Source organism: Calidris pugnax, unplaced genomic scaffold, assembly GCF_001431845.1.
Source record: "Calidris pugnax isolate Ruff unplaced genomic scaffold, ASM143184v1 scaffold53, whole genome shotgun sequence".
NCBI classification, from domain to species: domain Eukaryota; kingdom Metazoa; phylum Chordata; class Aves; order Charadriiformes; family Scolopacidae; genus Calidris; species Calidris pugnax.
The window spans coordinates 563,941-580,289 of NW_015090792.1; the positions used below are offsets into that span (position 1 = coordinate 563,941).

General features: G+C 40.4%; 1 protein-coding gene across 1 annotated transcript in view; it reads right to left on the reverse strand.

The window, feature by feature from the left end:
* Nucleotides 1-16,349, reverse strand: part of PRKG1 (protein kinase, cGMP-dependent, type I) — a 551,141-nt gene that overhangs the window by 82,014 nt on the left and 452,778 nt on the right. The window contains exons 8-9 of the mRNA XM_014966652.1: nucleotides 9,009-9,074; nucleotides 1,189-1,263 (exon numbers count right to left, since the gene is read on the reverse strand). Coding sequence (XP_014822138.1) covers nucleotides 1,189-1,263; nucleotides 9,009-9,074 — 141 coding nt within the window. The remainder of the gene's footprint in view (nucleotides 1-1,188; nucleotides 1,264-9,008; nucleotides 9,075-16,349) is intronic.

Genomic DNA, 16,349 nt, shown 5'->3' on the forward strand with positions numbered 1-16,349 from the left:
AAAAAAAAAAATACTATCCTAATTTGTGTGTACTTTGCAATATTAGCAACTCTCGTCCAAGAAACTAAGTTTCTTGGGATGCATACTTCCTTCCTGAAACAAACAAACAAAAATTTATTTTTAACCAACTACCTAATTAGGGCTTCTCATTTTCTCTCCACAGAAGTGCCAAATTCTGTTGTTACACACTATTTCAAACCCCTCTGGTTTAATGAGAAGTTGCTATGTATAACTTAAGAGCAACCTTAAATTTAGATGGCTGCAGAACCTGATTAACAGCTACACCAAGCATTTGACTTTGAGAAAACACCTATCCCCATCTTTAGTGTGGTAATAGTAATAAAAAACCCAACAGAAGAAAAGTAAAATAATTTTGTAAAAGGAGAAGTATAGTAATTTTATATAGAGCAACTCCAGTTTTCTTTTAAACTACTTCTGCTTTTGAATTGTATTGGCTTATATTCAGTATCCCTCTAATCAGAACAAGTTCCTCTCCAAGACCTTTATTGTTGGTATAGAATCAAAGTATAGACATAACAAAGTTTTCCTATAAAACAAATTGTAGATCAAGAATAAGTGAAGAGTGCGGCTTTCCTGGAAATATTTTAAAATACACTATAAAAACAAATTGTAGATCAAGAATGAGTGAAGAGTGTGGCTTTCCTGGAAATATTTTAAAATACACTACAGCTCACCTCTGAAAGGAATGAATATTTATAGTAGAACTTCAGAATATATCACATCAAAGTAACTCTTGTATTCATTCAAAAATGACAAACTTGATTTCCCATTCCTCATCTCAGAACACGTCAGAAAATGTCTGACAAAGATCAGAGTTCTCTGAAGAAACAAATCAAATTCAACAACAATTTCCTTCACTCCTTGAGCTTTCCAAGTTCTGTAATTTCTCACCTTAAACATTTCAAGAGAATTATTTTGCAATAAATTTTAAAGATCCAACACTTCTGTGGAGTCAAACACTACGATGAAGACGGACTTTGGAACCACATGGCTCTGGGCACTACCTGAGGAGACCCATCTCCCCCTGGTCTTCCCATATTCATGGAGAGAGCCAGGGACAACAACTATTGTGTTGAGAAAAACCTTTTTTTTAATAAACTACGATGACGTGCGATCAATAAAAACAAGGTTAAGATTTTATGCTGAACACGACAAGCAGATACTTACTTTGCTTTTGCTTCTGCATCTTCATAGGCTTTATTGGAAACATCATCTAGGCCGCCAATCAGATGTTTGAAGGAGCTGTAAAAATAAAGGTACAATTTTAGAGGAAGAGTTTCCCATTTGGGAGCCAAGCAAGCCAACATGGCCCTTTGGTAGCAACCAGGCGCCATCCCTTGATGCCTGGGATGGCCATGACTGACCAAACTGGGGCCAGGGCCAGGCATCTGGTAGGAACCACTGCCTCAGACACCCCAGAGAAGGGGTGGAAGTGCAATTATCAGTGCCAAGAAGATCCAAACTTATTGATCTAGCTCTTTTAGTGACTGAACCTCCAATATAAGTTTCAGAGGAAATCTCTCAGCGTGGCTGGTAAGTCCCACAATGGTGAGATGACACCACCACATCCCTGTCCTCCAACCAGAAAACCTAGAAATTCCTCCCATTTCAAAGTGAAGGATAATCTTTATTTCTGTATCTTAGCTTTCCCACCTTCAGAGAAACAGCAGCCAATAACACAGCAAAGAGAAATAAAAAGGAAAAAAAAATGAGAAGGAAGAAAAGAGGGCAGAAAGGCAAGCAAATTGGCAGAAGCCAAATTGCTTAATGGCATTTAAGAGGAAATGTGGCTTTAATTGGGTTAAACTAAGACAGGGTGAAATGTTAGGAGGGTGTGATACACTCAGTGCTGAGAGGTCTTCTGTACGAGCTGTGAGTAGCTCGAGCAGCCCCCTAACACCATCCTCTGTCCCAGGGGAGACAGAAAGGGCATAGGCATATCGGAAAAAGAATTAGAAAATCTTTTTATATCATGAGAGACTCAAACAAATGGACCCAATGACCATTAATTCAACTAACACGGAACACTCCAGAGGAAAAAAAAAAAAATAAACCTAACTGTTATGTCTTCAGAGTGATACTACACAGTGTCAGACACTAAATAGGAAATGGAAATTATTCCCAGTGTGTTTGTCCCGCATAGGTTTTCCTTTTTTTCAACAAAGAAAGAACCACTTGGAAAATGAGAAAAGAGCTAAGCTTATTTGAAAGGATGAACTGTTGGAAACTACAGTCTCTTGACTAATCTCTGCCTTAAGATCACAGCTTCAGAAATGAAAGTCCTGCATTTCCCCCGGCTTCTACACGTTCATGACACTCTCCTGAGGCACTAACCATTGAGCTGAAGAAGGGAAATGGCTATCAAGAAGTTGAAAAAAGATTAATTGGAAAGTTGAAAACATTGAAAAAAAAAAAAAAATCGCCATTTAGGACCTTATTTACAAATTTATGAATAAGAACAGAATACTTCATGTGAGATTAATTGGAAAGTTGAAAACGTTGAAAAAAAAAAAAATCACCATTTAGGACCTTATTTACAAATTTATGAATAAGAACAGAATACTTCATGTGGCCTTCTCTCAATGAAGACTTTTAGGAAAGAGCATTAATGCTATTCAGCAGGTGAGGAAAACACAGGGCAGGCTAATAAAGGTAACGGTTTGCAGACCACATGCATTTCCCCCTCCCCAAAATCACTTGGTTTCAGATCACACGGCATTATGTAGGATAAAGAGCCACAGATGAAAAACCTACTGCCCAAAAAGCTCCAACCCCCAGCTGTTTGTGAAAATGCAGCAATAAGCAGAATTCACCAGCCTGACATCTTTGGGTTGAGCAGAGGGCAGCTGAGGGAAACGCAATATCCTGCCATGCAGGAGGTGACCCAGGGTGACTTCATGCTCTCTGCAGCCTCCCCAAGGGTGATGGAGCTGTTTGAATCACACTTTGCCCAAGCAGCTTAAACATGTTGTATGGTCTTAAGTGGGTGCTTAAGTGTTCTGTTGCATCAGGAGATGCCTGACCTTACGCGAGGTGCCCCGTTTGCACGCAGCAAGCGGGGAGGCGGCTTCCAGAAAAATGAAAGGAGGCCTCAGTAGCTTGGTTTATGAACAGCAGCTGGAAAAAGCTGTGTTTTATCCATTCTCATGGTAAGTGTAATGCAAGAGGCCACAGTCGGGAGAGGTCTTTATACTGGTTTGTATCTAGAGCTGCTTGCTGTAACGGGCTTTTCCAGCATGGCCTTTTGCTTAATTACACTCATCACTGCTCTGGATGTATCCTCTGCCCACACAAATTAACTGAGTTTTCCACTGTGATTAGTTCATAATATTTTAAATGAAATAGGAAATAATTTATGCAGCGTGGGGAAAGAAACAGGAACTCCTTAATGAAGGCGGCAAAGCCCCCTTTGCTGCTGCATGGAGATGGCATTAAGTGCTTTTAGCAAGGCAGGCTGCAATTTTCAATATTAAGACTTGTTAATCACCAGAATATCTTTTCCCACCAAAATTCCTTACTCAGCAGTGAAAATACGAAAAATTCAGCTCATTCAACACATCAAGGTTTATCTTTCTTACGCTGAAGATGTTCCGTAGGATGAAGCCAAACCCTTGACAGATGACAGAGAAAGCAAAGCAAATTTAGGCAATTAAGCCAGACACAGTAATACCATAATCCTCCTGGAGGACATGGACGAATCCTCCTATAAGACATGACCTAAGGCTTAAAGTGCAATTTAAAATAGCTCAGTTTGGTTTGTTTTCATGTGGTTAGGAAAATGTTGCAGGATTAAACACCCTTTTTTTTTTTTCTGGCAATGCAAATAAATCTTTGTCTAGTGAAACACTGCATGGGCAAATAAAAAAAAGGTCACTGAAAGGAGTAACAAAATTTGTCTAATATCCTTAATATCTTAAGCAAGACTTAGGACTGGGCAAGATACTCAAGTTTACTTGAGTTGCTTTTTTATTGCCTATCTCAATGCTGTTGAAGTATCATCTCGGTCACAACAAGAAGAATCTAACTAGAACACCTCTTGGTTTTTTTCTCTGCACGACCTTCTCTCTTCTTTTTTTCTATTCTCTCCTCATAACCAATTTTCTCCATGGATAAACTTCACCCCAACTGGGGATACAGTAAAGCAGCAAAAACTAAAATCTTCAAAGAAAGAGTTCAGCTCAGCTTGTATGGGGTCAGTCATGCCAGGAAAATATTTTTTTTTTTATTTTTCTCTGATTTCCAATGTCAAGAGGGTTGATACAGTAACCTTGCTTGACACCTCATAGATAGCCCCGTTAAAAACCAAAATCAGGCTTTCAAATCCAGACAAAAATGAAAAATCCAAAGTGAAAAATCTAAACCCACATGAAATATTTAAAATGTTTCCTTCCTGTTTTATTTCCATACGAAGTAGCTGCAAATAAAGTCTGTCTGTCTGTGTTTATTCAAATTGATTCACAGAACAGATGCTCAAGGTTGTCCCGCTTGCATATACACAATTTTTATTGGAAGATGTTTTATAGAAAATTTCCTAGAGGACCAATCCATCAAATCCAGCATATTGTAATTGTTATCTTCCCCCAATCAGCCTGACTGTACTTCTGCAACAAATGTAATAACCCCTCCAGGGAGCCTGAAAATTCCCCAAGATGAGCTGCAACAGGGCCAAGCTTGAAACACTTTGGAGGCACCAACGTTGTCCATCTCCAACAATTAGTTTCTTCCCAGAGGCTGAATTACTGCAGACTCACAATAGGAAACACTTAACTAGCAATAGTCTCAATTTTATTTCACATCGGGGCTTAGCAAGTCATAAACACAGAAACCCTATGAATTGTAAAGAAGAAATTGCTCTTGGCATTGAAAAAGAATAAAAGACACCTGACAACTAACAACTGTTATAAAATATTAATCTATATCATATGCTTGACCAGAAGAAAACTGTACTTTTGCAATGAGCTTCCTGGCTCCCCAAGTATCCAAATTCCTTGAAATGGTCAGATGTATCATTTCACAATTCCTGTGAACAATATGTGGATTCTGCTGAACTTTTCAAGCCAATTTCAAACCCCCAAGTTGGGTCTATGCTCCACAGTTGGCAGGAAGAACATCTCCTTCCCTTCAGACAGCCTGGCTGAATCAACCCCGTCTCACCATTAAGCGAGAGCCTGGAGAAGACACCAGGCTGCCTGGTGCTGAGATCCCTCAGCAAAGCTGTCATCCTCGTTTGATCAGCCTTGTTGCTGTCTTGTTTTCCTTTCCCTACTGGATTAGCAGAACATCCTTCAATGACACCATGCATGGGCATGTTGAAACTTTGACTATAAAGTGAAATTCCCCGGAAATTTTTTCCTACCAATTACTAAGCTTGTTTCTTTGAAATACATGGGGACAGGTAGGACAACACTATTTTTTTTCTGACAAGACGACAACTCTTAATGTTATAGCAAATAGTCTATTTGCTGTCACAGTCATCTTCCTTGGGTGTCCAAAATTAATGGTACTCCCAATGCGGTCACATGGGAATGAAACGCAGAGTAATTTGACATTAAGCCTTAGCAAAGTCAGCTGAAATTTGCCCTACAGCTTGGCTGGAGCCGGATGATCACCTTCATCTCACCTCCTGCATGGTGGAGACTGCTGATGAAGCTGGAGAGTGTTAAGGACCAAATCCCCCTGAAATTCATTATTCTGGTAAAGAAAGTAACTAAAAAAAATTTGCAAGACAGAAAGAATGTCGAGTTGCCCTTCATAAAAAATATTTTCAGGACAAGGACAAGTGGGAACAAAATGGCTTTTGGATGGGTCTGTGGGGCCCATCAAATGCTTGCTGTGCTGCAGATCTTTGTTAGATCACGACTCTGTTCGTTGCTACATCACAAAGGATGATGACAATCCACTATTGCAAAGCATGTCTACATAGATTGGCAAGAAATAGCTATGCTACTACTTGGGCGCTTTTGGAGTGTTTTTGTGACTGTAATGTCCTTCTTGTTTCACAAGGGATTTAAAAAGCAAGGCAGCACCAAGTTTGGTAATTAAAGACCCATCATATTTGGCTTTCCTCATGGTATTTTCAACTCCCACTACTTCACCCTTCTAGCATTTTAATACATTTTTCTTGAATTTCAGAAATAATTTTAGGCAAACCATTTAACTTTTTCATGCCTAACAACATCCCATCTACAACCCAACTCTCGCAGAGCTTCTTTGGTGGCATGGCTCATCCCTATATAGCAAGTTTCCTATATTATTACCCTCAAAATCCTCCAGCAACGAAAGTGGCCCTACAATTGCTAATCATATTGCCACATCCAGAGATCAGTCTGACATCTCTCTCAGGAATAACTTGCTGTGACACCAAGATGTGATTCTCACAGTTCAAGTGTGAACTAGATGGGAGTGCGGCACCTGTATTAGCGGCGTAGCTCTCAGGTGTTGTGTGGAACAATTTTTGGATGTCTTGGTGAAGACATTTACAAGCAAGCTGGAAGAGTTACCCTGCTGACAAGTTAATACCAATGGGTAACATTAACCCCTATTCTCAGTAAGACCGAAATTCTCTAGTTTCTCAGAGAAATGGATTAAGGAAATTATATTTTCCCATAACTTGCTCTTCAAAATTGCTACATCAGTTTTGCTGAAACACTTCAGATCGAGCATGGAAACACGTAAAGCATGGAAATTGCTGCTTCAATAGTTACGTTTGATTAAGCAAAGAGCTTGTGTTGTAACAGAAAATATTAGGCAGCCTTACTGACATGCACCACTCCTCGTCCTGCATAGAAGAGCTTCCAACTGTAGGTAAAGCTGACTTCCAGTGTCCATTGCTGCCTTGCATATAACTCAACATGAACATTTACCATGACTACCAGAACAAAGCAAATGCTGTGATATTCTGTGTATCTGGATATAAAGAAATGCTATTTTTCCTCATTAGCAGAACAGTGTCTGTGCAATTTTCCAAATTTACAGAAGTCTTAGTAGATTTTGTCTATATTAAAATTGGCTTCTACTGTTATTTGCATGCCTATAAAGTAATAATCTAAGAGAAGAGCTAGAACAAGAAAGTCAGAACTGGTCAGGACACAGGACAACTTTCCTTGAACTATAAATAGTGCTATAAATAGCATTAGTTTTCTTGCACTATAAATAGATTATTATAAATAGGGTTACTCTGCTACTAATTGCAGAGCATTACTAGAATCTCTGCTATAGATCAACTACAGCTTCATCAGTTTAAATTTAACTTGTAGTTCCTTACTATTTCAAGGGCGTTATGTACTGAGAAGAAAGCACAGGAGACAAGCAAAGACACAGTCTGTAAAATGATCAGGAATGACTGACTCTGCAATTAGTAGTTATTTGGGTTTTTTAATGCTCACAGTGCAAAACAAAAATATCCCTTACAGAAGTGTTCAGAAAAAAACACATTAATTACTTGTTGCATTGTATTTCTCCAAATTAATGCTTGCTAAATAGCCTAATTATCTCAATTCTTCTCTTTGTCCCACAGAACGATAAGGGATAGTGTGTTTTTTACCTAACAGGCTACCTTGCTTGTGTATGAGAAAGCAAGCCACTCAGCTGACAGTCCTGACATTCGCTGTCTGTTTCCAGTGGATAAACCATATATTTTTTAATTGACCATAAACAAACTAATGTATCAGAAGACCTAGGATATTTGAAGTATTATTCCCCAGCTCAGCCATTACAGAACACTACATTTCTAGAAATGAAGGACTGTAGGATAACTAAATACAAAACACTTGTGTCAAAGCAGGATTGAGTCAACAAAACACTTGTGTCAAAGCAGGATTGAGTGTATGTAGATCATCTCTACAAGGTACTTGAGCATCTCTCACATACCTCATGAGAACATAAGAAGGGCTTCAGAGGTCACTCCTAACCCACCATCTGACCTTTGACGGTATCTTACATCAAGACTGTGTGCCCAGGAAAGAGTTCAAGGACTCTTGAGCAAGCAATTGTGGTATTTGCCTTGGTATTCTCCTACACCTCTCTGAAAGTTCCTAGGCCAGAGGTAGGTCCTATGTATTTAACAAGTCCAATGGATTTCTTTTCCATTGCAAACTCTCCTCATATTCCTACAGCTCTGTGAACGATACCCACGTGAAGAGTTGCTTCCTTTAGGCTTTTGCCTCCCTCCTGCAGGTTTCTTTGGGTTCTTGCATTGGGGAAGGCAGCAAAAAGTCAATCCCCATTCATCCTACCTCCCTCTCCCATGGCTTCACAGATCTACACCACGCTCCCTTGGAAGGATTCCCATGGAAGAGTTGTCAGTACCTTTTGATGGTCTATGCCAGTGCTTCACTGCCCTCACAACTGGAAACACACCCCACCAGTCATGTTGAATTTCAAGGTAATGTTAATTTTTTTAATCCCACTCCCAACAACTGTAGAGAGCAGTTGAATTTGCAGCACTGTTTTCTAGAGTCTGGGCACTTATTTTCTAGATTATTCCCCGCCCCAATTCCTTTGAGCTCCCTATATAAGACATTATTTTACTCTTCTGATCATCTCTGTGTCCTTTGAGCCGCTGAGCTTCAAGCAGGGCTACGTCCTTTGGACAAGGGCTCTCCATCCCCACACGGATTAGAATAACAACATCTTGCTCTAACATTTGCCAGAAGCTTGATGACTTCCATGACATTTTGCTGACACCAACTCAATCTGTGTTCCACCATAACGCCTGGATCCATTTCCACAGTAATGCTATCTCCCCGGTTATTTCATTTTGTCTTTCTGCACCTCTTAATTGCCTGCATTTGTCACTACTGAGTTTTGTCTTATTAACTTACGGGGACCTTCCCCGTACCTCATCAAGGACACATACATACTGGGACTGTATTACTCAGAATTAAATGACCCCTCTGGAGAAAATGATCAAAGGCACCAGCTAAAAACTGTAAAAGGTGTGAACTGGAGACAGACCCGACCCCGAGGCAGGAAAATGATGTACTTACTCTCTGTCAATGACCAGACATGTTACTGCTTCAGCAGCAATGACGTTGGCTGTTCTGACATCCTCCCTGAAAGAAAAAAATGCATCTTTTAAGTAAGCTGCGTTATTTTCATTACAATATTTTCCTGTCCAAACAGATTGCATTCTTAAAGCGCTTCAAGAAGAAATGTCTGGGTTTCATAGCTTTTTCCCTATATCCATTTGATGTTCATCACCCAGACAAGCTTCAAGCACGCAAAAGCTAAAAACCATGTATGAACGGAAAAAAAGAAACAAGTTCCCATTGTAAATAAGACACCCAGCCAGGCATCAGCCCATGCTTTTCATCTCTTTTAGGTGAAGTCTTGGTTCTTACTATGCACATTTGTGAACAGAAACAGGTTTATCAAAATATTAGCTATTTGTGTAGATTTATTTATTAACTTAGACATCTGCTTATATCCTTCTCCCCCTGAACCTACCTAATAGCTCAGTGTTGAAATGTGAAGCATCTAGTTAATTAGGATGCCAGCTCTGCTACTCAGAGGAGGTTCAAGGTGTGTGGTCGGCTTTAGGACGCACTATGTATTTTCTATCTGAGCACGGAGGAGGCTGAGACTGTGCCTATCAAAGGGGCCCCATCAGGACAGAGCTTTTGAAAGGTCTCAGCATTAAAACACTGCACTGGTACTTTTCCCGAGCTTTCCAGAAATTAAAAATAATGCACTTAAAATTTTTTCTTTATCTTCATTACCAAATGTTTTGTGTTTTCCCCTTTCCTGCCTCACTGAGAGTTTGGCTGTGGCCAGCCCAAGCTATAAAATATGAAGTTACTTCGTTTTAATCAGACCGATTTGGTGTTTTGTCAGAGTTTACAATTGCATTTTCTGTGATGGCCAAACAAACGTACAGGATTCAGAGTTGCCACTTTATTCAAATTCATTCCAAACCTTTTCATGTCTGAAGGGTAAGTGGATTACAGCCAAAAGGGATCCACCTCTTTTAAACAATCTAATTCATTTAGAAAGGAAAACCACTGTACATTTCCACTGAAGCAGAAAACGACATTTTAAAATAGCAGTTCCCCTGGTTAAAAATTGGAGGCATTAAAGCAGTAATATAGCAAAAAAAAGGTGGTGCTTGTGCACTCATGCTGGAATGTACACTTCTCTTTAAGGTAACTGTTAATTTTTTTTGAGCTCTCTTTACTTTAATGTCCTTAAAACAGAGCCAACAGAAATACAAATGAGAGAAACAACATTCAAGCTCTTCTCAAATGCTGTCTCTGAGTCTATTTTCATTAAAATTAAGTGTGTATTAGTGCTAATTTATCCATACTGACAAAAAAAAAAATTACGGTAATTTAAAGCAAGTAGAAAGAAGTAGCCAAACAACAATAGACATTTACCTCTATTAACTTCTAAAACTTTGATAGAGAGGTTAAGGAATGATAATATTTAATATCCCATTAGATTTCTGTAGCCAACATTTGCCTGTATATTAATAAATTAAACAAGCATGCAAAGTTTTTGGTTGTCATTCATTAATTCCAGTTGAAACTTAACATATTTTTCCCATTATCTCAGATGCTTTTCTGCTACAAAAAGACAGTTATACCTTTATAGTTATAGACTATAGACATGTATATAGTTACTATATTACGGTTATATGATTATAGACAAGTAAAACACAGCTACTGGTGGCTTTAGTTCAAACATTTTAAATAAACCTTAACATTAGAGATTAAAACGCAAAAGTAACTCTTATGGTTTCCACTATCTTGTCCTTAATACATCCTTTTAATCAGCATGGAATTTATACAGAATGAAGGCACTTTCCCAAAGGGCACTTCACTTGGCACAAATACCTGAACCAGAGAGATGGCAGGGTTTTTGTAATGCAGAAAGTCACGCAATCACGAGTAGAAATAACTGATAAGTCAGGGGAAGACCAGGGTGTTTTTTTTAAATGAATGATAAAGTGGCTCACATATGAAGAGCTAAGTCAAGAAATTGCTATCTTTGGGTATCTCCAAAGCCATCCTGCGCATCCTTGCCTACAAACCACCCTCTGCCACTGCTGCAGGACACTCATCCCCCAAACACCGAACGAGGAGACCGATGGGGGAAAGCAGCTTTCTGTTCCACAGCCTAAAATCAATTTTAAGTGGGTTTATAAATGGCACATGCTCTTGTGTTAGGGGGCGTTTACTCATCAGGCTGCAAGCAGCATTAAAAAGATCAGCAAATTTCTAAAAAAAAAAAAAAAAGGAAAAAAATCAACATATTTTCAGTATTATACAAGCATTAAACCAAGACACGCTCGGACTTCCAAACACTGCCAACACCTCACATACCCTTAAAACCAACAAACACACCTAGGGCCATGCCACCCATTTACGTACTGGTGACCTCAGCCACCTTCCAGCAAAAGAAACTGTCAGCCCGTGTTTTAAAAGGTAATATTTCGACAGGCGGCCACCAGTTACAGCACTTGGCATTAAATGCAACAAGCAGTTATTAGCAGTGCAGAAGTACAGAGTATTCAATTGAAAAGTAATTATTTTAAGTACATGGCATCAGATGCAACAAGTAATTCTTAGAAATGCGTGGCATTAAATACAATGAATAACTATTAGAAGTGCATAGCGTTAAGTGCAAAAGTAACTACTGAAAATGCACAGTAGTAAGTAATTATTTTAAAGGCAGGGCATTAAATGCAACAAGTAATTACTAGAAGCGCACACCACCAAACGCCACAAGTAATTAAGTGCAAGCCTTGCTTGCCAGCACTGACTCAGAAGCTTTCTGGACTTCGTCGCAGAATTCCTCGTCGCTGCTCACCGAGAAACAGCACTCTTCACTGGAGGAATCACCTTCACTCTCCGAATACTCCATCACTACTGTTTGCCTCAACCATTTCCCCCTGGGAAAACGCCCGCTTCCTTCCAGCCCGTCGTCGCTATATTTTGCCCTCTGGGCGAGCTCTGGTATTTTACAGCTCCTCCAATTCAAACTTCGGGACCTGGAGAAAGGTCACAGCTGCTGCGGGGGGGTTTTGAGGATGCATCATCAGGAAATACAAGCAGGGAGTATTTTGGAGGCATGGCGAGGCAACAGAGATGGCAACGTTATCCACATTCCTAAAGCTCTTCCAAAGTGTGCCATCACACCACTATAAACACGAGTACGTTAATTAAGAGATGAAATGTATATTTTTTTTTTCTTGTTATAAGCTGTTGCCCAGTTCGCCACCTATAACTTGGGCAATTTCAACAATTTTGCTTCTCCCAACAACTTATTTTAAGAACAATGATATTTCTTTTTAATCGTTTCCAGAGACTTTTCTTATAAAAGTGTATCAAACCCGCTATTTATACAGCTGTTTATAAAGCAAATATGAAAAACATATGCAGTTTTAAGCAGAGATAACGTCATGCGTCAGCTTCTGTTCCCTGATTTTACCTTAGACTGTAAAAATTTAACTCAGATTTAAAAATCTTTGAGATGATTCCCAGCTTTTTGCTTTTTTACCTTCCTACATGCCCTACCTCACTGGAATCCCGCTCCAAGACTGGCTCTCACAGGTCCTACCATACCTAACCCCTTAATAATGCTGATATAATTCTTCAAATACATGGAAGCTACATTTGGATGATTTAATTTAACAATATACCATTATATTTGCTTGAAACTTGTTCTTACGCCACCAGCAAACAATTCTCTGAGTTCTTCCCTGAAGGTGGACACAACCAGTACAACCTTGGCATGATGTCTGCCCAGCTTTTGGGGATTGGTCCCCCTCAGATGCAACCTCCCAGCACAAAACAGAATTTATTATGAGGTGCGAGTACCCTGCTGCAGGAAGTATCACGTTTACAGCTGAGCCTCTTCTGCTCATCTCCTGACTGGCATATTGTCAATCAAAATTGACTTCAAGCTAAAATAGAGTACAGAAATTTTTAGGCCTCTACATAGGCAAACCCCTCTCTTTAAAGAATAGAGCTAGGGCTGGTTTTTTTCAAAATTTGGGTACTGCTCCTCAGAATAGACAATAAAGCTAATGTTTATCTCCCATGTGACAGTCACGGTGTAGTCAGAAAGTACCCAACAAAATACTAAGGGGAGACAGAGATGCTGGGGTTTGAGCTATTACTACTAAATTCAAGTTAATAATTGATTTCCAACCATCTTTTTTTCCTTTTCCAACATGCCTTGTCCTAAATACTTTAAATCAACCTTATTAAAAATACCTAACAAGGTCAAGTGCATAGTGCCGGAAAGCGGTAAAATGCATTAAAGAACTTGAATATCAGCAAATTACGAACCTCTGGATAATCATACTGCAGCAAATTTTTAAAACCCACCAGGGAAGACCTAATTTTTTTCTTTCCGTTGAAAACCTTCATTAACACCATTCTGAAATTTAAATGACCTAAACACTCATTTCCAGAAGTCCCATGGGACTCGAGCTTTCTACTATAGACTTCTCTCAGGCAGCAGCAGCTTCTGCAGAGCAACCACCAAGGACCAGACACTGATGCAACTACCTTGGAGAAGGTTCTTCACAGTAACTTGGTCAAAGGAAAATGGGACATCATCATCATTTTTAGAGGAAGAAATAAAAGACCCTAACAATCCTAAATGTACATTTTGGGATACTGCTGCAGTCAATAGCCCTTTGGCGGTCTACAAGCCCATTTAGATAGGATGGCCATCGCTATTTCTAGGAAACAGAGTCTGACCATGACCGGTGTCACCTGTAGGAAGTTTTGTACAATCACAGAATCATACAATTGTCTAGGTTGGAAGGGACCTTTCAGATCTTCTAGTCCATCGTCAACCTAACTCGGATAAAAACCATCACTAAACCATGTCTCTAAGCACTCTGTCAACACCTCCAGGGATGGGGCCTCAACCACTTCCCTGGGCAGCCTATTCCAAGGACTCATAACCCTTTCCGTGTCAACATGTTTCCTACTCTCCAATCTGAACCTCCCCTGGTGCAATTTGAGGCCATTTCCTCTTGTCCTATCCCCTGGGACTTGGGAGAAGAGACCGACCCCCCCTGGCTACACCCTCCTTTCAGGGAGTTGGAGAGAGCCAGAAGGTCTCCCCTCAGCCTCCTTTCCTCCAGGCTGAACACCCCCAGCTCCCTCGGCCTCTCCTCAGGAGACTTGTTCTCCAGATCCCTCACCAGCTCCGTTGCCCTTCTCTGGACTCGCTCCAGCCCCTCAATGTCTTTTTGTGGGAAGGGGCCCAAAACTGGACCCAGCCCTCGAGGTGGGGCCTCACCAGTGCCCAGGACAGGGGGACCATCACCTCTTGAGTCCTACTCCCCACGCTGTTCCTGACACAGGCCAGGATGCTGGTGGCCTTCTTGGCCATCTGGGCACCCGTGCTGGCTGGGCCTGGTCACCTGGGTAACCTTCCTGTGCCTCATAATGGCACTCAGGATGGTCTGTTCCATGGCCTTCCCAGGCACCGAGGTCAGACTGACAGGCCTGGAGTTCCCCGGATCATCCTGCCGGCCCTTCTTGTGGATGGGCGTCACATTTGCTAGACACCAGTTGGCTGGGACCTCCCCAGTTTGCCAGGACTGCTGGGAAATGATGGAGAGTGGCTCAGTGAGCACTTCTACCAGCTCCCTCAGTGCCCTCAGGTGAATCCCATCTGGCCCCATCTCCCTTTGGATTACGGGGCCCTCATTCTGCTCCCCGCCCCTATACACCAGCTCTCCTGTGCTCCCTGGGTACTCGGGGAACAACCGACTTTACTGGTAAAGACTGAGGCAAAGAAGGCATTAAGTACCTCAGCCTTTTCCTCATCCTTTGTCACTGTGTTATTGCCTTCATCTGATAAAGGATGAAGATTCTCCTTAGTCCCTCTTTTGTTACTAATATATTTATAGAAACTCTTTTTATTGTTCTTAACATCCAAGACCAGGTTAAGTTTCTAGTTGGGCTTTGGCCCTTCTAATTTTCTCCCTACATAGCTTTACAACACCTTTATAGCCTTCCCGAGTGGCCTGCCCCTTCTTCCAAAGACCATAAATTCTCCTTTTTCCCCTGAGTTGTGACCATATCTCTTTGTTCAGCCAGGCCAGTCTTTTCCTTCAAGGACTTGTTTTTTGGCACGTAGGGACATGTTTTATCTGAAATGTTAGGACTATCCTTGTAAACGATGTGATCATCTAACACACACAGACACAAACATGTGGGTTGATTTAATGGTGCTCTCAGCTGGTAGAATTTGCTCCACTCTGCACCCTCTTTCCTTCTTTTTCTCAGTAGCCATTGCTGAAGTCAAGTCACTGCAGACCTACAGAACGGTCATGTGGCCCATCATGACTGATGGTGTAAACCACAATCTGTATCAGTTACCTGGACTTATTGACTGATTTCCATAGAGGAAAAACACCCCCTGTAGGCTGCTGCTTGGTTTTCCAACACTTCAGCTTTCTGAGAACACAACATCCATTTGCCATTGGTTTTGACTGTAAAAAACATGTTACTAGAATTAATAAATACAATGTGGCCTACTAAACTTCTAAAAATTTTAAGGTGACCCTAATAAAACGTGCAACTTGAAAAAGCCACACTTGAAAAGAGGCATGCTATTTAATAAAACTTATGAAAATCCCCAGAGGCAACAAAATCACACCTTCTATAAAGGGAATGAAATTCGATAGGGGAGAGATTTTGCTTCAAGGTACCCCAATTTGAAGGCATGTATCAAAATGCAGATACCTGCCCTCTGGTGCAATTTGGGATATACGGCTACCGAAAAATTGAAACATTTCTTATAGAACATTTCAGCTTGTTCAGACAAAATGCTTTCAAAATGCTATTTTACAGTTTTTTTCTTCAATATAAGCAAAATGTACAACTCTCCAAATAGGTTAGAAAATGTACCAACCCTTTCTAATAATTTGTTTTATGCCTTGTGAAAATATCATTAGCACTTACTTACTGTTTCTAAAATATATTTATACTCCCAGTGGCTCCAGCTGAAAGGTTTAAGTGCTGGCAAGGATTGTGCAACAGGATTTACAAGAAAAAGAGCCCTTCCTGATAACTTGTTTTAATATTTATGAAGTTAAGGGCTTAGAAATGGCAAACAGGTCTTTCAAGACTCTGTTGGTCAAAAGAATTCTGCTCTGTCCTTACTCTACTGACACTTCTAAAACCAAATGAAACTCTGAACAACTGCCGCTAAGATTATGCCACGTTTTAACTCAAAATTCTCCCAACAAGTCATGATGCACTGAGATCATTTCAGGATGCTGTGTGAAGTCTGACAATTATTTTCTCCTTCATATTAATGATGGATGCTATTTCATGAAAGGGGAAACACCTGAAGGG